This window comes from Anolis sagrei, chromosome 1 (assembly GCF_037176765.1).
Source record: "Anolis sagrei isolate rAnoSag1 chromosome 1, rAnoSag1.mat, whole genome shotgun sequence".
In the NCBI taxonomy this organism is placed as follows: Eukaryota; Metazoa; Chordata; class Lepidosauria; order Squamata; family Dactyloidae; genus Anolis; species Anolis sagrei.
In genome coordinates this window covers 187,356,870-187,381,247 of record NC_090021.1, presented here as the reverse complement: position 1 = coordinate 187,381,247, position 24,378 = coordinate 187,356,870, and the positions used below count along the sequence as shown (strand labels likewise).

Here is a 24,378-nt window from a genome sequence, read left to right as displayed (position 1 = left end):
TTGTAGGTGAACTAAAAATCCCAGCAACTATAACTCTCAAATGTCAGAGTCTATTTTCCCCACCCCAAACTACACCAGTGTTCACATTTGGGCATATTGAGTATTTGTGCCAAGTTTGATCCAGATCCATCATTGTTTGAGTCCATAGTGCTCTCTGGATGTAGGTCAACTACAACTCCAAAATTCAAGGTCAATGCCCCCCCCCCAAACCCTTCCAGTATTTTCTGTTGGTCATGGAAGTTCTGTATGCCAAATTTGGTTCAATTCCATCATTGGTGGAGTTCAAAATGCTCTTTGATTGTAGGTTAACTATAAATCCCAGCAACTACAACTTCCAAATGACAAAATCAATATCCCCCCAATTCCACCAATATTCTAATTTGGGTGTATTTGTGCCAAATTTGGTCCAGTAAATGAAAATACATCCTGCATATCAGATATTTGCATTACGATTTGTAACAGTTGCGAAATTACAGTTATGAAGTAGCAATGAAAATAGTGTTATGGTTGGGGGTCACCATAACATAAGGAACTGTATTAAGAGATTGCGGCATCAGGAAGGTTGAGAAACACTGCAAAGAAACTTACCTATACAATTAGTCATCATGTTCTTACTGTGTAAGTAGGTCTATATGGGACTAACACCTGGATTTAGACCTTAATGTTTTGCTATTTTTGAAAGGAAGAGTTCTGTTGCCATGATACAGAAGTGCTTGAAACTACTCTTCCCCCTTCAGTTTGAGCGGGAGAGAGGGAAGGATTTTCCTGTGCTGTTTCTTCAATTTTAAAAGGCTTTATCTATTCATCATTTACCTATTTTTACATAAAACTGAACAAGAATATTCATGTGGCTGGCTTTACCTAGCCAAATGTAAATTCAAGCCAAAGCTATAATATGTCATCTTTGTAACGTCAAACAGAAACCAGCATTTGCACTCTGCAAAGAAGGTTAATTGTGAGCTTGTTTGATATTAGCACGGATTCAAAGAACCACACAGTAGGCATTCAGAAGAAACAAAGCAGAATAAAAGAGCCCCATCTCTATAATCAGAGCAAACAATTCTCTCTAAAAACTCAAACAATAGAAGCTTTCAAGTAGAAACAGTAAGGAAAGTGAACGCAAATGCGCTGTACATTTCTAGGCAGAAGTATATGATAAGTCATGCTGTGCATCCACACTGTAGAATTAATGCAGTTTGACACCACATTAACTGCCATAGCTTTGTCCTACAGAAACTTTGCATTTGTAGTTTGGAGAGGAACTAGCACTCTTTAACAGAAAAGGCTAAAGACCTTGCAAATATATAAATTCCAGTATTCCATAGGGTGAAATTATGGCCCTCAAAGTGGTGTCAGACTGCAATAGCTCTGCAGTGTGGATACACTCTTGAATATAACTTTGGGTGGATCCAGTTACAGGCAAGACACATTTGGTTCTAATGAAACAACACTTAAAATGAAAAGCAAGAAAGAAAAATAGTGGACTATGGTTTTTGCTATGCAGTGTGTTTTCCTACCAACTCCAAATTTCTTCCGATCCCATATCTCTTGTACTGACTCTCTTCCATACAGGCCTCATAGTGAAAATGAACATGCCTTGGCATCATAACAGCTTAGCCAAGCAGAGAGCCTCATTTCATTTAACCTTTGGGTTTCTGAGACATCACAAAACTTGAAACGGTTAGGGAAATTGTAAATGTGTTATTATTTTCTTATTTTCTGATTTTTAGGAGAACTTCGTGTAACTAGGTTTTCAAAATGAAAATATCAAATCACAAAACAACAGCAAATTAAATTCATGTCAATTTCCTAAAGAGAGAAAAATAGTTTTTAATATATACATACACAAAGATGGCTACATTCAATTCCATTTAGACTCACTGATTTATCAGGTTCCTATTTAATTAACATTTCCATTGATTCAATAAGACTACTCTGGCTGAGCCTCAGGGTCCTTCCAAAGAATGCAATTATAAAAATTATGATTTCACTTTAATTGTCTTAGCAAATTCCTGTGTCATCCTAGGATTGGCAGTTGAGGAAGAGACCTTTGGATTCCCCAGCCTGGAGAAATCTCTGGTGCTTCTGTTGTTGTTGTTGTTGTTGTTGTGTGCCTTCAAGTCATTTCTGACTTATGGAAAGCCATGCTTCTCTGGGAAATAATTATTCAGAGATGCCTTGACCTTGACTTCCTCTGGGGCTGAGAGTCTGTATGACTTCTCCAAGAGCACTTAGTAAGTTTCAGTGGTTGAGCAAAGATTTGAACCCTGGCCTTCAGCATTGTGGTCCAGTGTTCAAACCACTACCACTGTATGCCTCTGGCCAAATTGAAAACCCCAGGACTACATTGGATACAGCCATGGTAGTTAAAGCAAAATCATAATGTTGTAAGTGTGCAGAGGGAAATGATCTTAACCATCCAACTTAAGCCACAGACTACGTCCTTATAATGTAATATATCTCTCAATGCAGTTCAAAAATGATGCATTAAATTATCTGGTGGCTTTCATTTCAGAATTGGTTAGAAGTACTAGGGTACCAGCAGCTCCTTCCAAGAGTTCATTGAAAGATCTTTGTACACATATTTATTTATTTACTGCATTTATATACTACTTTTCTTGCCCCTGAGAGGACTCAAAGTGGTTTTCAACATAGTTGGCTGTGCGAAACAGCACAGAATCTGTTCTGTTTTTGTTCTGTTTTCAGGTCCCCTCTCCTTTTATTTTGAGGAAGATTCTTCCTGAAATAGAAAACTTGAGTCTCTGAATTACAAATTTGAATCCCCCCCCCCCCCCCCAATATCCTGGAATCTTCCCAAAAACAGAACGGGAGATACCCAAAATCTGAAATGAAAACAGAACAAAAACAGAACGGATTAACACACCCCTACTTTTTTAAAAACACAATTTCCTTAGTAAAAAAAAAAGTGTAGTTGAATAAATCTACATCTGACAACTACAGCCACCTCTCCACATTCATAGGTTTCACACTCATGGTTTTGATTATTCATGAGCTAATACCACCACCACCACCACCACCTCTCAAAGTTGTGGCTACTATGTAAATATTCACATGGCAGTCCTAGCTTCAGGAGGAAGTGAAGGATCAGTTTGTTCCCAGAGACCGCAGTGATAGTGCCCCATAACCTTCCCTCAAGATATTTGTAGTTTTTCCACGATCACAATGGGTTGCACACCTAATCTCCACAGAAGTGGAAGGCCACCTCTGTTATCAACTCTGTTGTCATGATAAAGAGGTCTTTAAGCCGCACTGCAATATGATCTATTTACATTGTTTCTACCCAAAAGGCTGTCAAATTGATTAAAAATGAAGAAGTCCTTGCATTCAAGCTTACAATTCAAAAGCAATGTCACTAAAGAAAAAATAGATAGGAAGAGAAGAGAGTGCATCATTGTTCTTTTTGTTGTTATTAGTGTTGTTGCTGCTGCTCATGATAAAATACAAACATTTCAGATAAATCTTGCAATACAGCTGGGTAAGTCCAGAGACTAAACACTAAGAAAAGTTAGCAAGCACATTCTGTGATAAATCCCTCTTGGATTACTATATGTAGTGATTAAATAACCCCATTTTAAAGCATGTCAAAACAATGGGGTTTTTTCCCTTCTTCTGTCCATTTGTCTAATTTAGATTTAGTATCCAAGTTCTAATACTAAAACCAAGTTGTGTCTTTTCTCCAGTGAGGCAATGTGCCTTGGCAGGCTAAGGCTAGAACTAGGTACGTGCTTGCTCTGATGTGTATCTTTATAACCAAGGCTGCACCAAATGTTCTTCCATTCAAGTTTCCATGGCACAGGTAGTGCTTTCAGAGGGAAACAGTATCTATCTACCTAACTACTAAACGTGACATTTTGAAGGGAAAAAATCCTTGACATTTTCAGGAACATCAAATATCAATCCTACAGTCATTTCCAGAAGATGATGCCCAGCTGATGATGACTCTGATTCACTGCAATTATGCTGTGAGAATCTATAAGGCTATATTTTGTCCCCGGCACTGGTTAATACCTACCTAAAATAACTAGAGATCATCATCAGGAGAAAGATTAATTATCAATGGAGTAGTCATTGTATTCACCAGTACACCCTGATGGTGCAGCGGGTTAAACCGCTGAGCTGTTGAACTTGCTGACTGAAAGGTTGGCGGTTCAAATCCCTGCAGTGGGGTGAGCTCCCACTGTTAGGCCCAGCTTTTGCCAAACTAACATTTGGAAAATGTGCATATTTGAGTAGATCAATAGGTATTGCTTCTGCAGGAAGGTAATGGCACTCCATGCAGTCATGCTGGCCACATGACTTTAGAGGTGTCTACGGACAACGCCGGCTCTTCACCTTAGAAATGGAGATAAGTACTCAATTCCCAGAGTCCACTAGACTTAATGTCGGGAAAAACCTTTACCTTTACCCGAAACATTGTTTTCAGGTAAAGTTTAGAAGATCTGAAGAGATACACACCTCTTGCATTCTGCTGTTCAAGAAATTGTTCCGGAAGACTCAAGTTCACTTGGAAGAGTAAGAAGATTTTTTTCTGATCTCGAAAGGATTTTTTCCAAAAATACAAGCAAGAGAAAAATGAGGCAATTCCAGTGAGAAGTGAAAAGAAAGCTATGTGAAAGGGATTATAAGGCTAAGAGAGAAAACAGCTGGGGGTAAAATGGGGACAAAAAGTGAATTTCACTTCTTTGGTTGAGCCATCCTGATGTATCTTAAGACCATGAGACCAAACAGCCCTATAACCAAGACTATTGTGGTAGAAAATCCCACAATATCTGCTTTGGACTGGATTATCAGAAAATGGGAGATGTTTTGCCTTGATATTCTGAGATATAGGACTGTGTGGAAGGGCCCTCGGCCACTACCACCAAAACCTAAATATTGCCTTCATCTTTTGAGATTCTTTGTTTCCTCATGCACAGCATGTTCCTTTCTAGGATGTTGGCAGCTTTTATTTGCAAAGGTAGTTCATCAGATATTTCAGATAAGGGTGCTGATGTACACTCATAAACAAGCACTTAAAATCCATTTTTCTTAATTATCTTTGCAGGAAGGGAACATGACAGACTGCTACCAAAATACTACTCCAAGGATGTTGTTCTCTTCAGTAGCAATAAGATTCAGGCCCGTGTACTTTAAGCACACAGCACAAAACACCCACACAGAGATATAAACCAGGCTGGCCAAGAGTGGACAAATTACAAACCTATTGTAATCTTTTATAAATAATTGTCTCAGGAGTAAAATTAGGCCTTTCTTCATAAACATTTTTCTTTGATTGGATAGAGAAATATGGGAAAGAAAAGAGCACCCTCTTGTGTCTATGTCATGTATTAAAGAAGGCATTTCTCAACATGAGGCAATACAAGCACTACTAGAATGAATTCATTTCTGCAGCTGATAATTACAAAATGCTATACTGTGGGCAATAATGCTACTCAAAGTAATGGTCCATTCACTAGGGCCAGTCTATGAGCTGTTGCCTTCTGGTCTGTGGTGACTTTCCAGGTAAGAAAGAACTAGTTGTACCCAATGAGTGCACCAATGAGGGAACCTGCTGGTCCTTAGATCACGTAAGAAGCATTGAGCTATAACAGGGGAGAGAAATGACTGTAGATCTGAAGTAACAGTTTTCTGATTCTGATACCCTTTAGATAATTGCAGCTCTTGGAAGTTTTCAGGAAACCCTAGAACAGTGGTTCTCAACATGTAGGGTTCTCAGATTGTTGACCTTCAACTCTCAGAAATCCTAACAGCTAGTAAACTGGATGGGATTTCTGAGTTGTAAGCCAAAACACCTGGGGACCCACAGGTTGAGAACCATTGCCCTAGAAGAAGCAAGTAAGGAAGAATTTGAGGAGTTGTGGACTATGCCTTAGTTCAGGCATCCTCAAACTGCAACTCTCCAACTGTTTGGGCCTCCAACTCCCAGAGCTGAAGTGGATGCTCTCCATCTTGACAGTGACAAGGGGCGTGTGTCCGTGTTAGTGCTTCTAGATCTCTCAGTGGCTTTAGATACTCTTGACCATGGTATCCATGGAATTTCTGGGAATCAGAGGTCATAGGTTTCAATGATTCCAGTCATATCTCTTAGGCAGGTTCCAGATGGTGGTGCCTGTGGATAGCTGCTCCTAAAAAAAAAAGGTTGAGGAACCATTATATGGTATCCCACAAGGGACTATTCTATCCCCAACACTTTTTAACATTTAATGAAACCACTGGGAGAGATCATGCGGAAACATGGGGCTGGGTACTATCAGTACGTTGATGACAGCAAAATATATTTCTCCGTGCCTTCAAAAATAGCTTATCCAAGGATAGCATGCCTCCTCTGAATGAATGCCTAGAGGAAGTGATGGGCTGAATGACGACTGTCAAAACTGCGTTCACAGCTTGGAAGTGCTCTTGGATCCATCTCTCCAAATGTCAGCTCAGGTAGATGTTATGGTCAGGCATGCTTACTATCAGATTCAGCTGATATGCCAGCTGCAGCCCGTCCAAGAATCGGAGGACCTAAAGATGGTAGAGTATATGTTAACTTCAAGATTGGACTAATTCAATGCACTTTACATTGGGCTACCTCCGTACCTAGTTTGGAAACTCCAATTAGTTCAAAATACAACAGCCGAACTAGTTACACGAACATCCAGGAGTGAGCATTTTACACCCACATTGAAGTCACTCCACTAGTTGTCACTTAGTTTTGGTACAAAGTACAAAGTTTTGGTTTTGACCTTTAAAGCACTACATTGTTTAGGTCCAGGTTACGTACAGGATCACCTTCTTCCATACAATCCATCTGCTGTGGACATTTAGGTCCTCTAGGGGGTGGCTACTCCATCCTGCCAGAATCCAACTGGCCACCGACACCCAGAGGAATTTTTCATCGGCCACTCCAAGAAGACTGTGGAAGGATCTTCTGGAAGTGATCTGACAGTAAAACTGGCTGTCAGAATTAAAGACCTATCTCTTCGTGAAGGCCTACCCAGACAATTTTAGCTAGTGAATTTTAACCTGCATTTAACTCTGTGTATCTTGTATTTTAATATTATTTTACCTCTTTGTTTTAACAATGCTGCACCCCACCTTGAGCCATAAGGAGAGGTACCACCATTTCACACAAGATTTCACATACACGTGTCTATACTCATCAGGGCTGTAACAGGGGAGGTAGGGCTTCAAACCCAACCACCCCCCAAAACTTCAGGTTTTAAAAAATCCTGGTTTACTCATGAATTTTAACTAGTTAACCAAATCCCCATGCTAATTCTATGAGAATTATAAGAAAATAAAATCAAGCTTCTCTTTCAAACAAGGATAGACAACCTGTGGCCCTCCCAGTATGTTGGGACTGCAAGTCCCATCATCCCTAAGAATGCAACAGAACATAACACATTCCTCATGGGTTACAGCTTTACAGAACTTAAATGATACCTGGGCTTGAATGCATGGAAGTAACTACAACCCATGGTGGGAAGTATTCCTCAAGGATTTGGAAGGTAATACACTCCCCATCCCTATGGCAAACAGTTATATATTTTATTGAATCTGAGGCACACTTTTTCCTGTTTATGGGGCTTCAAAAATGTCAGCCCCCATCAGTAAGGCATCTGCAAGATGGCTGTTTACAGATATTTTAACTAAGTGTCGCTTCCTGCTTTGAACTGGATTATATAGCTGTGTAGAAGTGTCCTATGAAACAGTGGGATGGGCTTGGGTTTTCTAAAATCACAGACCAAGAGGAAATCTACTCAATTATGCCTTCCCAAGATGACAAAACTGAGATTGTCATACCTTGAGAAGACATGACATATGAGAAAAGTCCAGAAGGCTTGATAAGGGAGAAGGCAGTCGAAAAAGAGTAAGATCTCATTCCTAATGGATAGATTCAGTCGAGAAAGCCATGGTTGCCCTGAGTCCGCAAGACCTGAGCAGGACTGTTTGTTGACAAAGGCAGAGTGTGGAACAAAAAGGTGGAGTAACAGGAAACAAAGTAATCCTTGAAACTGGGTTGGGTGAAGGCAACAGCAGCTCAAGACATTTTACTGCCTGAGGGAAAGGAAAAGCTTCCCATTCATTATGTCCAAGTGGCCTTTCATGACAGCTATCTCAGGGTGCCCAATAGCAGGGCTAACCTCGGAGGAGAAAGACAAGCAATATACTTGGGTTCAGGGCTTTCTGAAGCTCTTGGTATCCAGTATTAGAGCAAAGAAAATGCAGTGCTAGGAAAGGAGAATGCAGAGAACAGGCAGTCCCCGAGTTACAAATATCCAACTTACAAACGACTCATAGTAAAGAACAGGGGTGAGACAACAGGAAGTGAGAGAAATCTGCCCCTCAGAGGGGAAATTTGCTCCTGGAGGAGTTATTATCATGGGGATACAGTGTCCCCACTGAAGCTTTCTCACCAATCCTTGTTTCCACAACAAGCCAAATTTTTCAATATTCAATTATCACAGGTGAGGCAAAATCTTCTGAAGAGGGACACAGACAGCAAAGCAAAAACCAGAGGTGTTAACTCTTCCCTATGCTATTCAAAGGACCTTCTGCACTGCCATATAATCTAGAATATCAAGGCAGATAAGACACATTATCTGCTTTAAACTGGATTATCTGAGTCTACACTGCCATATAATCCAGTCCAAAGCACATAATGTGGACTTTATACGGCTGTGTCGAAGAGATCCAAAGCACACACACACCCCTTCTTCTATTTTTTAATTATTTATTTTGTGTTCAATTATTGTGATTTTATATAGTTTGTTGTGCTTAGGATGCTTGCCATAGATGCAGGTGAAACATCAGGAGAAATGCCTCTGGAACATGGCCCTATAGCCTGAAAAAACCCACAAGAACCTACTTATTTATATTGTTTCTTGTATTTTATTTATTTTTTCTTTATATTTTACTGTTGTATTCCTTTGTTGTATATTTGTATTGCTGTATTGTTGGGCTTGGCAATGGTTTGGTCAGTGATATTGTTGCAGAGAATGACATAGGGACACCTGTTCAAAATGTAGTTTCCCATGAGAATGTTCCTACAGGGTATAGAGATGACGGTTTACTCCCTGAATTGCTCCCAGAGAGATCCCAGGATTTGGGGCTTAAAACAACTCGGCACCTACAGAAACGAATGAGCATATAGATAGGCGGGCAGAAATTAGTCAAAACAGACAGGTTGAGCAATGCCTTCGGTGTTCTGCTAGGCTCTGAGAGAAAAAGATAAGGGCCACTCAAGGAAAGCGAAATCAGTTCCTAAGTGCTTGGAAGGGCTTAAAAGTTCCAAGCATGGGAAATATAGTCAGATGAAGCATAGTTTAGAATCCTGCTCAGTTCTTGTCCTTGTTTCATGGAAGCCGTGGTTGGAAAATGCATGCTTAAGGATTTCTTGTTTCTAGGTTTGGCTTTTTCTCTCTTGTACTCATGCCTTGGATCAACATTTCCTGGTTCTTTGGATTTTGTTAGAGAAGTGTAGACTTTGTTTTTGGACATTGTGGGGTAATAGTATGAAAGCTGGGTCCAGAAGTTCTGAGCCTTACGCTCTTTTCGCTTCGCGCCTTTGGGAGCGCTATTTGTGCAATGCAAAACGGAACACAGATATTATAGAAGGAATGTAAGAATTCTTTAATGGTAAAACCCTGACCCTTAACCCTAACCCAAACCCTAATTCTAAGCTTTATCCTATCCCAAACCCTAAACCTTACCCTAAACTTTATCCTAACCCTCCCCTCCTTTCTATCCTTCCACCAAATTGAAGTATATTCCCACCCTCCTTAGTGTGTTGCTCTCCCCTTCCCTTATTCACAACCATTGCTGCGGAATGTGCGTAACGCTAGGAGCTTCCGGACCCAGCTATCATACTATCACCCATTGCTGAACTTTACCTTGGACTAATTGGTTCCTGCTTATCTTCTTACCTAATTGGATTTACCTATTCCTTTAAAGTGCCTTTTTTACTTTGCTGCTTTTACTTATCTTCAATAAAGGATTGTTTTTCCCGACTCAATGTGTGGTGTTTTAAAGTCAGAGGGTTATTCCTGTCCTGGAGTGCAACAAAAACATCCCGGGAATCCCCTGGGCAACGTCCTTGCAGACGGCCAATTCTCTCACACCAAAAGTGACTTGCAGTTTCTCAAGTCGGAGTGGGAATCTGCCTTGATATTCTGAATTATATGGTTGTGTGGATGAGCCCTGTATTGTAGAATCTTGGGAGTTGTAGTTCGACAAGGCTGGTGCCTTCCCAGAGTGAAACCCTTCGGGAATTCCCAAGTGTGGCGTTAAAGCGGGGCGAGACTGCCTTCATTCCAGAGTGCAGACGCACTCTCCTGCTTTGGAGGCGAGCCCTCTCCCTGGGCTGCAGGAGCGGAGGCCACGTCAGCCTTGGAAGGGGGAAAGAAAGAGATGAATCTGCATGCACACACAAACACACACCCCAAACCCTTCCCGCCCTCCGCTGCCTCCTGTTCAGAGCCGGATCCGTGGCCTCTCCCTTCTGCTTTCCTTCCTTCCTTCTTCCTCCCCTCCTCCTCCCATTGGCAGCCCAGGCTGCCCTGCGCGCTCTGGCCCAGCCCTGGCTCCTCCTCCTCTCCTCCTCCTCCTCCTCTTCCCCTGTGCCGGCTACCCACGGGAGGGATTCACGAAAGCACCCGGTAAGGCTCCTCTCTGCTCCCCTATGGCCTGGAAAAGGGCAAGCCCTCTTCTCCTCCCTCCCGCAGCCCCCTTCCTTCCCCTCCAGGCCTCCCTTCTGCCTCATATTCCCTCCTCTTCCCTGCAAATGCCTTCCTCCCTATATGAGTGATTCTCAGCCCACCCGTGGGCCACATGGGGTGCATCCCCACTGCAGAAGGGAGGCCTCTTCCCAACTATTGTTTGACTCCATCCTATGGGATCCTGGCCTTTGTAGTTTGGTGGGGCGGCATCCCTCTTTGGCAGGGGAGGTTCAAGACTTTGCAAAACTATGGCCCCCTTTCACACTGTCATATAACCCAAAACATCAAGAAAATCCCACATTATTTGCTTTGAACTGGGATATATGGCAGTGTGGACTCTGGAGTCTTCCACACAGCCATATAACCCAGAATATCAAGGCAGAAAATCCCACACTATCTGCTTTGAACTGGGATATATGGCAGTGTGGACTCTGGAGTCTTCCACACAGCCCTATAACCCAGATCATCAAGACAGAATATCCCACAATATCTGCTTTGAACTGGGATATATGGCAGTCTGGACTCTTTCACACAGCCATATAGCCCAGTATAACAAAGCAGAAAATCCAACATTATCAGCTTTGAACTGGGATATATGGTAGTGTGGACTCCAGAGTCTTCCACACAGCCCTATAACCCAGATCATCAAGGAAGAAAATCCCACACTATCTGCTTTGAACTGGGATATATGGCATTGTGGACCCTGGACCCTTCCGCATAGCCCTATAACTCAGAATATCAAGGCAGGAAATCCCACAACATCTGCTTTGAACTGGGGGTCCTTCAACACAGACCTATATCCCAGAATATCATGGCAGAAAGTCCCACATTATCCGAGTGTGGACAAATAACCCAGTTCAAAGTAGACATTCTGGGATGTAGGGCTATGTGTGGAAGGGTCCTGGGTTATCCGAGTCCACACTAGCATATATTGTCTCCCGGTTCAAAACAGATATTGTGCAATTTTCTGCTTTGATAATCTGGGTTATATAGCTGTAGAAGACTCCGGAGTCCACACTACCATATATCTCAGTTCAAAGCTGATAATGTGGGATTTTCTGCTCTATGGATGTCCTGGTCCTCAAACATTCTCTGCTTCATTCAGAAAAAAGCTGCACTCGCAGAGTTCAGGTGGTGTTGAAATTCGGTGTCAATGTTAACTTTTGTGGAGAGGTGGCTACAAAGGTAGCGGAAATTGTCAACATTTTCTAATGTTACACCATTAAGCTCTATTTCTGGCATTGGAGAGGGATTGGCTGGTGACTGCTGGAACAGCACTTTGGTTTTCTCGATGTTTAATGACAGGCCGAGCTTCTCGTAAACTTCTGCAAAGGTGTTTAGAGTGGCTTATAGGTCTTCTTCTGAATGCACAAGCCCTAGCGAGCTTGGCCAATGGGCAGGTGGTATGAAATGTGTGTGTGTTTGTGTATTCCTTACCAGCTGCCCATTGGCCAAGCTAGCTAGGGCTTAACTATCTGTACTAACCAAAGGCCAAAATAAGTAGAAAGGATGTGACTCTTGGGGCCATATAACCCAGAATATCAAGGGAGAAAATCCCATAATATCTGCTTTGAGTTGGGTTATTTGAGAGTCTACATTGACATTCAAGGGAGATAATGTGGGATTTTATTCAGCTGTGGGGAAAGGGCCTTGGTTGAAAAAGATACTCTCTCGACCTTTAAAAATGGAACCAGAAATAGCTGAATCTCTCAAAACATTTATGGAGCTGGCCACCTCCACCTTCACGCTTAGCCCGTGTTCTTTTTCACTCTATCTCTTGGTTCTTTCCCCACAGGAACAATTCTGTGGATCTCTATTCAGGCACATTTTACCTGGATGCACTTTTGCAGGGCTTTTCCATTGCTGCCTGTCTATAGCAGCAGCAGTTAACAGGTGAGTTTATTTTATCTCTATGCTGAAAAGAGTTTCACCTGTTGGATTTTTGCACACCTCCCTGCCCTGTAAATTGGGTGATCCTGAGTCTAACTCAACGATATGTGAACAGGTAGATTCCAGAGCTTGAGATGTTATTGCTAAAATGGGGAAAATACAGTGTTGTTCATTACTCCAATTGTTGGATAGGCTGTTAACATTCCTGGTGCTGGCATCCTTCAATGCCCCTTAGCTGGCATTAGCTCTGCGTGCCATTTGCAGCTTGCTTCCTGGTGATCCAGGACATTTCCTGATAACCTTCGTAATACAATTTCCTGAGAACTATACGACTACATCTCTATCAAGTTGCATTTCATTGGGCTAATATGGTGTGTGTGTGCTCTTTTAATGAACTTTTTAATTGGTTTGTGTTTGAAATAACTCTTATAGTCACATGTTTATTGATGGCTTTGTATAGTTTTATTCCTATGGTTTATTCCTATAGTTTTGTTTCTATGGTTTTTAAATATGTTGTAAGCCACAATTGAATCCCATTATTAGTAGAAAGGCGGGTTAAATGAATTAAATCAATCGGTGAATCAATTCCATGTCAGTCAGGTGGTTAACCCATTCCAGGTTTTTACTCGCTTTTAAATATGCTATTTGTAGTGCTAGGAATTGAGTATAGCATCTTGGGATGCTTCCACACAGCCATATAACCCAGAATATCAAGGCAGAAAATCCACATTATTTGCTTTGAATTTAAATATATGGCAGTGTGGACTCCAATAACCCAGTTCAAATCAGCTATTGTGGGATTTTCAAAATCTGGGATGCCATGGGTATCCCTTCTCCTGGAAAAGAGTATAGGAACTTCAGTAAGGGGTGAGAGACTTAGTGAAGACATCTGGTAAAAGCTGCATTTTCCTGATAGTAAAGGTAAAGGTTTCTCCTGATATTAAACCTAGTCGTGTCCAACTCTGAGGGTGGTGCTCATCTCAATTTCTAAGCTGAAGAGCCGACACTGTCCATAGACGTTTCCTAGATCATATGGCCAGCATGACTGCATTGAGCCCTGTTACTTTCCTGCAGAAGTGGTACCTATTGATCTACTCACATTTACATGTTTTTGAACTGCTAGGTTGGAAGAAGCTGGGGCTAACAGTGGGAGCTCACCCCACTCCCCGGATTCCAACCACCAGCTCAGTGGTTTAACCTGCTGCACCACCGAGGGCTCCGATTCATGATTGACTTGATAAGATAAGAGAAATTGGGTGTGAATGTTTTGGGAAGCAGTTCCAAAACTATGGAGGCATCAAGGGAAGTGAGAGTATGATATCTATAGAAGCTGGGGGCTAGGGTAGTAAACATAGTGATATAAGAGAAACATGGCTAATACTTTCCTCAACAGTACAGAGAATCTGAAAGCTTTTGTTTCCTTTTTATAGGTGCTTGAGAAACACAAGTGTCATCTTCTGGATTATGACAGCAAAAAAACAATGTGACGCTTCTTCAGAGATATATGCAACCCTTTTGACTACAGTATCGTGAAGCCCATTGGCCTGCTTTAGTTGCACTCGACTCAAGGACTCATCATGGAGCCCCTCTTGCCTGAAATGAAGTGCATCAGAGAGATGAAAAGAATTGTCTTCTTGTCTTTAGTTTTAATGTGCCTGCTGGCCTTTGTTTGCCCAGATCAAGACTACTACAGTTTACTTGGAATATCCAAAGAAGCAACAAGTAGAGAAATAAGGCAGGCTTTCAAAAGGTTGGCATTAAAGTTGCACCCTGATAAGAATCAGGTGGGTCGCCTTGGCAATAAATGATTTCTATTTTCCACAAAGTGTTGCAGGTGGTGAACTCTTTCCATTTCTGAAAATTAAGTATCATGGTAAAGTAAAGGGAAAGGTTTCCCCTTGACATTAAGTCTAGTCATGTCCGACGCTGGTGCTCATCTCCATTTCTAAGCCGAAGAGCCGGCTTTGTCCATAGACACATCCAAGGTCATGTGTCTGGCATGACTGCATGGAGTGCTGCTACCTTCCCACTGAAGCAGTACCTATTGATCTACTCACATTTGCATGTTTTCAAACTGCTAGGTTGACAGAAGCTGAGGCTAACAACGGGAGCTCACCCCAATCCCTGGATTCGAACCGCTGACCTTTTAGTCAGCAAGTTCAACAGTTTAACCCACTTTGCCATCAGGGGCTCCATGTCATATCATGATATAGTGGTAGAGAAATGTAATGGGTAATTGGTATAATGTTTAGAACTTTTTTAAAAAAAATGTTACTCCAGCAGCTCTTGAGTTTTGTTTTTTTTTTTTTTTCAGCTGGGAAGTCTTAACATTATCAGTGTTTTCATGTTATAAGATAGTTAAATCGATTGAGTGTAATGTCGTCTACCAGGCAGATGTTTAACAACAACCTTGTTTCTGTAGTCCAATGGTTCTCAACCTGTGGGTCCCCAGGTGTTTTGGCCTACAACTCCCGGAAATCCCAGCCAGTTTAGCAGCTGTTAGGATTTCTGGAGTTGAAGGCCAAAATATCTGGGGACCCACAGGTTGAGAACCACTGCTGTAGTCCTAGCCAAACAGAATATGTCAAATGATTGTTGCCATATATATGTGTCCTATATGATCAGGAGCCTGTGTTCAGTTTGATGAGTTGCAGATCTGATGTATGCTACAAAACCCCTACATTATATTGTGCCCCAACAATAGTTTATGGTGGCATTAGTGATAATTTCTGTTACTAGATTTGAATTCTGAGAAGTACTGATAAAATGATGGTGGGAGGAAGGTGAATTTCTACACCTTCCTTTCTCATTGGCCCATGAATAAGCCTTTCATAAACACTGGAAGACTTGCCTGAGTGGACTGAACTCTCGTTCCTAAGGGGAAATTGTGAGTTTGCCAGAACGTTGGCAGATACAAGGTCCAATCAATAGGGATGCCACCAAGAATAGGTAGCTCTACTTGGTTTGAGTGATCTTTGAATCGAAAGCCCAAATATTTGCAGACACGTCCATTGGCATTTCGTAAATATTGTCCAAGATTCCAAGACTGAATATTCTGTTAAGATCCAGATGTGGTTTTTTTGTCTTGCAGAATGATCCAGAAGCCCATGACAACTTTTTGAAAATAAACCGGGCTTACGAAGTATTAAAAGACGAAGACCTACGAAAGAAATATGATAAATATGGGGAGAAAGGTTTAGACGACAACCAGCAGGGAGGACGATACGAAAGCTGGCACTTCTATCGTTATGATTTTGGTAAGCTCCATGCTTGTCAGTAGAACAAGACCTGCCAAGGCTTTATATATATATGTATTTATACACTAAGAGGGAAAAGAATGGCCCAAGTAAACATGGAGTTGAAGGGGGCTTTAATGCTTGTTTGCAGATGCTTTTTTCCATGTTAGGAGTGACTTGAGAAACTGCAAGTTGCTTCCGGTGTGAGAGAATTGGCTGTCTACAAGGCCTTGCCCAGGGGATGCCCGGATGTTTTGATGCTTTACCATCCTCGTGGGAGGCTTTTCTCATGTCCCTACATGGGGAGCTGGAGCTGACAGAGGGAGCTCATCCATGCTCTCTTGGATTCGAACCTCTGACCTGTCGATCTTCAGTCCTGCTGGCACAAGGATTTAACCCATTGCGCCACTGGTAGCATATACAACCTTCACATTTGCAACTTTCTCTATTTTTGATTATTTGTGAATTTGATGAATATGTTATCTTGAGGAATCACTTAAGTCCTCAAAACCTGCAAAAGTGGCAGACCAACCCTAGCATTTTTTTCCTCTTTTGACACGTAACCATTAAGTGTGTTCGCCCTTAGGGCCTCTCCACACAGCCCTATATCCCAGAATATCAAGGCAGAAAATCCCACAATATCTGCTTTGAACTGGGTTATCTGTATCCACACAGCCATATGTTCCAGTTCAAAGCAGATAATGTGGGATTTTATTCAAATGTGTGGAAGGGGCCATAATTAAGCACAGTGAGGTAGTGACTGATGGTTTTTATTATTATACCCTATATTAATTAACTCTCGAATTTTTTTTTCAATACTGACTCTGTTTTTTCTTCACCAGGTATTTATGATGACGATCCTGAAATTGTAACACTGGATAGAGGGGAATTTGGTAAGTCAGTGCAGTTAACCTTGTTTCTTGAGATTTTTAAAGTCATTTACGTAAAGTGCAGTTTGGGTGCCACATACTCTTTTCTTGAGATTACAAAACGTTAACACAGATTGCTAAATGTCAGCCAGAGAGAATAATGAATTTTACTATTCAAAGATAATATCTTATTTGTACTCAGTGAAGCATTTGACTATAAACTTTAGGGCACATACTATTTTTAGCTCGGTGGGATCTTAGTGGTTCCTCAAGGAGAGGGAAAGTTCATTTTAAAGCCCGGCTTTTTCGAACATTCATTTTGCAGCCTTGAACATTTGCCCTGACTGGTCACCTCCTACAGAAGGATTAGGCGTCTAAATAAAGCATGGAAATACTTTATCCGCCCCCTAATTCTGTTCCTCTTCAGACATTTTGATTAGTCCTTTTCTTTAGAGATTGCTTTCTTAATTGGAAAGAAAAAAAGTTTAACTGTATATTTCTGGTTCCAATTTTCTCTCATGTTCTCACGAATCAATCCTGTGATAGTTGTGGGATTGAGAGGAAAAACCTTCCCTTCTAGCATGTTGGCATGGGGCAGTATTTCTCAACCTTCCTAATGCCACAACCACTCAATACAGTTCCTCATGTTGTGGTGACCCCCAACCATAAAATTATTTTTGTTGTTACTTCATGACTGTAATTTTACTTCCGTTATGAATCGTTATGTAAATATTGGATATGCAGGATGTATTTTCATTCACTGGACCAAATTTGGCACAAATACACCCAAATTTGAATATTGGTGGAATTGGGGGGGGGGGGGGATATTGATTTTGTCATTTGGGAGTTGTAGTTGCTGGGATTTATAGTTAATCTACAATACCTGATATACCCAAATTTGAATACTGGTGGGGTTGGGGGCCAATTGATTTTGTCATTTAAGAGTTGTAATTGCTGGAATTTGTAGTTCACATAAAATTAAAAAACATTCTGAACTCCACCAACAATGGAATTGAACCAAACTTTGCACCCAGAACTCCCACGACCAACAGAAAATATGGAAGGGTTTGGTGGGCATTGATCTTGAGTTTTGGCTTTGTAGTTCACCTATATCCAGAGAGTACTGTGGACTCAAACAATTGGGACCAAACCTGGCACAAATATTCAATATGCCCAAATGTGAACACTGGTGTAGTTTGGGGTGGGGGAAATAGACCTTGACGTTTAGGAGTTGTAGTTGTTGGGATTTATAGTTCATCTACAAAGAGCATTATGAACCCCACCAATGATAATATTGGGCCATACTTCCCACACAGAACCCCCATAACCAACAGAAAATTCTGTTTACTGATGGTCTTTGGCGACCCCTTTGACACCCCCTTGTGACCCCTCCAGGTGTCCAAACCCCCTGGTTGAGAAACACTGGCATAGGGAGATATGGCTTTTCAGATAATCTGGACCTAACCTTTATAGGGCTCTGTGGGCCATGACCAGCACATCACATTCTTAGTTCTCCTCCCAGAAAAAGATAACTAAGTGCTGGCATGTGTTTGCATTTCCTTTTTGTGTTTGCCCTTGGTATTTACAGATTGTGATGTGTTTACCTTGCTGATTATAACATGCCTGTGCATACAGTATGAATTCTCCCAGAGCTGGCTTTGGTGCCATCGTTAGTTTGTCTGCTTCTTATGATATTCACACTTTATGGTCATCCATTGCACCATCTCATCTGGCATAAATAATAATGCTCTAATTGAAACAACCTTAACTTTGTGAAGTATTTACAACTACTGTATATAACTTCCTCTGTCCTGGGATAGAGAAAGTTTGCCACTCCCTTCTAAAGGATTTTGGGTTCCATTTTGTTTCTACACTTATTACTACTCAAAGCTGATAAGGCGGTGTATCTTCTTGATTCTTAGCATTGCTATGGCTCTTTGGGAGCCCTGGTGGTGCAGCGGGTTGAACCGCTGAGCTGAACTTGCTGACCAAAAGACTGGTGGATTGAATCCAGGGATTGGGGTGAGCTCCTGATGTTAGCCCCAGCTTCTGCCAACCTAGCAGTTCGAAACCTAGCAGTTTGAAAACTTGTAAATGTGAGTAAAGCACTTCTGCGGGAAGGTAACGGCGCTCCATGTAGTCATGCCAGCCACATGAGCTTGGAGGAGTCTACGGACAATGTTGGCTCCTCGGTTTAGAAATTGAGACGAGCACCAACCTCCAGAGTTGGACACGACAAAATGTAATGTCAAGGAGAAACCTTTACCACTTACTTGCAGCTCTTTGAATGCAGGTTAGTTTTTTTAAAAAAGAAAAAATGGTAATTTTACCTGGGTTTTACAAAAAAAGAGAAGAATGCCCAAAAAGATCCAAAGGGCTTCACGTCTGAAAGGAGATTTGAACTCAAGTTGCTGAAGTCCAAGTCCAGCACTTTATCATTGACAACACATTGACTATTTCCATTTTTTCTGAAATGTGTATCAGTTGAGCTATAAATCCTCCTTGATTCTCTCTGTTGGTCTCTCCTCTTACCTCCTACAAAAATACCTGAAAATAGTAGATAACTGAAATTGTTTTCATCCGTATATGTGTGTATTCAAAGCAATGGCTAAACTGTCAAGGGAGTGTGTAGGCGCTGGGATGCAGAACTGTTCTCTGTTGCTGGGCAACTAGAAACCAAAATGGTAGCCATTCTTTCAATAGCGGAAGTCTCTGAATCTACGCAATTAAAGCTTCAAGGAACCAAAATTCCTTCCGCTCATCAATTTATTTTGGAGTCCGTGCTAAACCAATCTCTTATTGCTCTTCCTATATCAAATGGTAATGGGTGCATAACCTATAGACCTCAAAACCTTACTTGAGGACCTCCCTCCAGGGTACCTGTCCGTCCCCAAAATGTAATGTCAAGGAGAACCCTTTACCACTTTAAATCAATTGAATCAATTTTGGAAACCAAAGATTAAATAAAATAATTCAGCTTTGAGCTTTTAAGATGGGACAGTTTATCCATTGAAAATGTATTCTCTCACACATTTACCTTCTTTCTGAGAGCACAGATAACTTCAAGAGTTGACTGAATGGAAGGACTAAGTTGGGCCTTTACTAGCGACCTAGTCCATTCTCATCTCCTCCAGTTCTATATGATTTGATATTGGTGAACAGTTAAAATAACCACAGACTTGTTTTCCTTCTCTTTAAAATAGATGCTGCTGTTACTTCTGGAGAACTGTGGTTTATCAATTTTTATTCCCCTCGATGCTCGCATTGCCATGACCTGGCACCAACTGTAAGTATAAGTTAGTTTCTGTTTCCCCCCCATGCAATGTATACTTCAGTTTTCTTTGGCAGTGGAAGGGGCACATGGAGACTCAGTGAAGGGAAAAGGTGAAGGTGGGATGGGATGAGAGAGCTGCATCATACCCTAATGGCATGCTTCACTTTCACTTCACTTCAGTTTATTTCTTAATTAGTCGCTCTTCACCAAGGTGCTCCGAGCGACTTACAATCTAAAATAGCATTTACACAATATAAAAACATTCAACATAAAAACATACAACAGTGACTATTTGGCAAATTAGATCTGATTACTTAAATGCACAACCAAACAGCCAAGTCTTGAGTGCCTTTACAAAAGGTCGCAACTCCGACATTGCTCTAATGTATGGAGGCAAAGAGTCCCACAGAATTGGAGCATAGGTCGAAAAAGCTCTACGCCTTATAGCTTCCAGGTGTACCTTCCTAGGGCCCGGTATGTATAGATTTTCCTGGGTGGATCGAGGTGATCACAGATGGAGAAAAGGAATGAGGCGGTCCCTAAGATATAAAGGTCCTTGGCCATTTTGAGCTCTAAATGTCAGGATCAGTATCTTGTAAGAGATCCGATGTTCTATTGGTAGCCAATGCAGTTGTTGCAGAATCGGTGTGATATGGGATCTTATAGATGATCCTGCTAGCAGCCTGGCCGCTGCATGTTGGACCATCCGAATCTTCTGGGTTGTTGACTTCGAAAGGCCGGCATATAAGGCGTTGCAATAGTCCAACCTCGTGTCCAACCTGTAGCAGGGTTTCTGGGGGTACACCATATTTTATTTGCCTATTGTGGGGTGTACAACTGTAGGTGTTTTGGAAAAAAATTAAACAGGCTTGGAGATGCAGGGTGGAAGTGAGGAGTTGTTTGGAGGCAACCTCAACTTCACACAACACTGCCTGAGAGGCTTTAATTCGATCCCCAGTGCAGTCACCAAAGTCCAATAGATTTTTTCAAAGTAAAGATTGGCCCTTCCAGACAGGCTCTATATCCCAGGATCTGATGGCAAGTTTGCTGTTTATTCCAGATTATCTGGCAGTGTGAACTCATATAATCCTGTTTAAAGCAGGAATCCTGGGACATGGGACCTATCTGGAATGGCCCATAGTTATATTTAGCAGTGTATGGCCCTCTGATTACACTATGTAACAAAAATTGAATTTCTGTTCCTGGTTTGAAAGTGTTGTTTCCTGTTTAATTGTGCGGTATTTACTTCGAAAGAAATTCTTATATTCCAGAAACTTTATTTTTGTGGCTGCTGCAAACTGTGCTAAATTGGTTGAGTCTCTATGAGATATTCAGTGAATAATTATGGCAAAATGTGCTGCAGGATGTCCCATAAAAACAGTTTAATAAATTTTTCCATATTTTAATGATAGAACCAATTAGGAAATGACATATATAACCCAGGAACGGAAATCGTGTTACATAGTGACATTTGGAAGCTTTTAAATAGCTTCCTCAGAAGTTTTAAAACAGAAGCTGGATGGCTATCTGTCAAGGGTACTTTGATTGTGCCTTGCTTGCATGGCAGGAGGTTGGACTAGATAGCCCATATGATTTCTTCCAACTTTATTATTCTATGATTTATTACTCAGGAACTGTGTTTTGTGGGTTGAGTTAGGTTTTAATAACTTCTTGTATTGGTTTTTAGCTTAGATGTTAAAATTTGTTGGAGTTTGAAGTGTATAACCCTTTGGGTTTGATGTGAATGTACGGGACTGGGTCCCAATGTTGTGATCTGGTCATTGACCGTAATAAACTTTACTTACTTACTTAACCAGGAACTGAAATCGTGTTACATAATGTTATTGGTCATTACAATCAAATTATGAATGAAATTGGACCAGATATTTCTGCTCTCTCTTGAGACCATATGGGGATAGATCGTTGGTTCTCATTGTGGTGGTAAGAGTGCTAGGTGAGCCAGTATTTTCCTTCCACCAAGCTGTGAATATGAAGTTGCATTGCATTTCAAAAGGAACAAAATACTTAGAAATTCTGTATATAGCAGGGGCCACATTTTTGCGTAGAAAAAAAACTGGTTTCTTTTTCAATCTTCAGTGGAGAGAATTTGCTAAAGAAATGGACGGTTTAATACGTATTGGAGCTGTCAACTGTGGTGATAACAGAATGCTCTGCCGCATGAAAGGAATTAATAGCTACCCAAGCCTGTATGTCTTTAAAACCGGAATGGTAAGTAAGCCATTGCCCTTCCTAATCCTATAGCTACCTGGGGTCCCAGGGGAGCTGTCTAAGGAATGACAATACCAAGTCTTACAGAAGGGGAGTCTTCTGGTATTTATTTGGAACATTACAGATAGCCTCCAAGAGGCAAGAGACACATAGCAACAGTAGCAAAAATGTTGTCACCGAGATAAACATTAGCAACAAGAATCTGGTGCTGAAAGGGCAGAAAGAAATGCACACTTGGAAAATTGCCTTCATTTTTTGAGGGAAATTATGCTTTCTAGAACCCCCCCCCCCTCACAGTATAGCCACACTAGTTGGGCATTCTTGGAATTGTTGTCCATAAGCCCAGTTACCAAGCTTTGCCAGATTTGCAAGATTCCATATTCCTTTGTGGGTATTAATTCCTTCTCAATCTTCTCCTAATAAACAGAGATCACCGACAGCATATAGGAGTAGAAACCTTCATGCCATTGGAACCTGGTTATCAAGTTTTCTAATCACATGGAGACATCTATGGGAATTCATGGAGAGGACAGGGATGGATATGGCCATGTCCCATATGGCATGGATGTACCTGCTCAAGCGAAACATAGTAGAGTCTCGTTTATCCAACATAACCAAGCTTGCAGAACGTTGAATAAGTAAAAATGTTGTATAATAAGGAGGGATTAAGGGAAAGCCTGTTAAATGTCAAATTATGTTATAATTTTACAAATTAAGCATGAAAACATAATGTTTTACAACAAATAGATAGAAAAAGTAGTTCAATACACAGTTGTGTCATGTAGTAATCCCTATATTTACGAATTTCGCACCAAAACATCACAATGTATTGAAACATCTGTGGATCCGGGAGGGAGGCAGACTGTGCTGGATAATACAGAACGTTGGGTGAGCGGAGGTTGGATAAGCGAGACTCTACTGTAATAACATAAGGACGGCTGTTCCTTGGTGGGAATCACTTGGGTTTTGGATCTTTTTTCATTCCTGCTATATTTCTGTTGGGGAAGAGTATTGCGTAGGTAATTAATATGTTCTAAAGATGAGATACAGTGCTTTTAGTTACTGAACCATTTGTGGATACCAAAATCCATGGATTCTGAAGACACCTATATAAAACGACAAACAATTCAAATGAGTGGTGGGGAGAATCTGAGGATCTGTGAAAGAAGGCTAGAACAGACTATGCCTACACATCAGTGCAATGCTCATTGTATGACAAAATCAGGATTTGTTTTGGGGGATTTTTTTCCAAATATTTTAGAGCCGTGATTAATTGAATCCATGGGTGCAAAAGCCATGGATATGGAGGACTGTGTGTACTTAGGGCTTAGGGTTTTATTCCTAGATTTCTGAATTCACTTTAAGAATTTCCTTGCCGTCTATTGACTAATACATGTAATCCAAGACTATGTCTTTAATTGAAAATCTTTTTCTTTGTAGAATCCAGTGAAATACTATGGCGATAGGTCAAAAGAGAGCTTAATGAGCTTTGCCATGCAATTTGTTGAAAGCACAGTGACAGAGTTCTGGGCAGGTATGTTTAATATTATTCTTCAGGTTGCAGGAATTACAAACTTTACAATAAAATAATGGAAGATATATATTCCAATCAAAACAGTCTATATGGTAATAGAAATGTAGAAAAGATAAAAGTGCTGTCAAAAGATGTACATCAAAAAGTTTGTACTACATAATGTTTCTGAATAAATCCATTTAGTTGTCACTCATTAAATCGTGTTTTTTTCTATTTTAGGAAATTTTGTTAATGCTGTTGAGGCTGCATTTGCTTCTGGAGTTGGCTGGTTAATTACCTTCTGTGCAGAACAAGGAGGTAAATATAGTTTCCAGCAATTAACATTTACAATGGAATTTTAATAACTGTGGAGGCATTGAAGTAGATAAATTGACAGTGGAAGACAAACAGGAATAGTGTTAGAAATGTGTAAAAGCTGAGACGTGTTGCAATTTTCTTAATACATCAAATGCCAAACAAGTTACTTGATGTGAGAAGGCCATTAGTGTTGTTTAGTCATTGTATGAAAATCTTTCTGTAAGAGTGATTTCTTAAAAGAGCTGTTTACATTGTCTAAAAGAAGTGTTAAACTTGTAGTACTATTTCTGATGAGATATTGAAAAGTCACCACAGTTGTTTGTGG

At 40.9% G+C, this 24,378-nt stretch overlaps 1 protein-coding gene across 3 annotated transcripts in view; it reads left to right on the top strand.

The window, feature by feature from the left end:
* Positions 1–10,573: 10,573 nt before the first annotated feature.
* The window catches only part of DNAJC10 (DnaJ heat shock protein family (Hsp40) member C10), a 35,776-nt gene continuing 21,971 nt past the window's right edge, over positions 10,574–24,378 (top strand). Inside the window, exons 1-9 of one of the 3 annotated variants that reach the window (XM_067471089.1) lie at positions 10,574–10,664; positions 12,520–12,617; positions 14,045–14,398; positions 15,706–15,871; positions 16,693–16,743; positions 19,923–20,005; positions 22,091–22,222; positions 23,663–23,756; positions 23,976–24,053. In XM_067471089.1, coding sequence (XP_067327190.1) covers positions 14,192–14,398; positions 15,706–15,871; positions 16,693–16,743; positions 19,923–20,005; positions 22,091–22,222; positions 23,663–23,756; positions 23,976–24,053 — 811 coding nt within the window. In that variant the 5' untranslated portion in view covers positions 10,574–10,664; positions 12,520–12,617; positions 14,045–14,191. The remainder of the gene's footprint in view (positions 10,665–12,519; positions 12,618–14,044; positions 14,399–15,705; positions 15,872–16,692; positions 16,744–19,922; positions 20,006–22,090; positions 22,223–23,662; positions 23,757–23,975; positions 24,054–24,378) is intronic. The other 2 variants (XM_060780111.2, XM_067471085.1) reach the window with 2 other exon arrangements.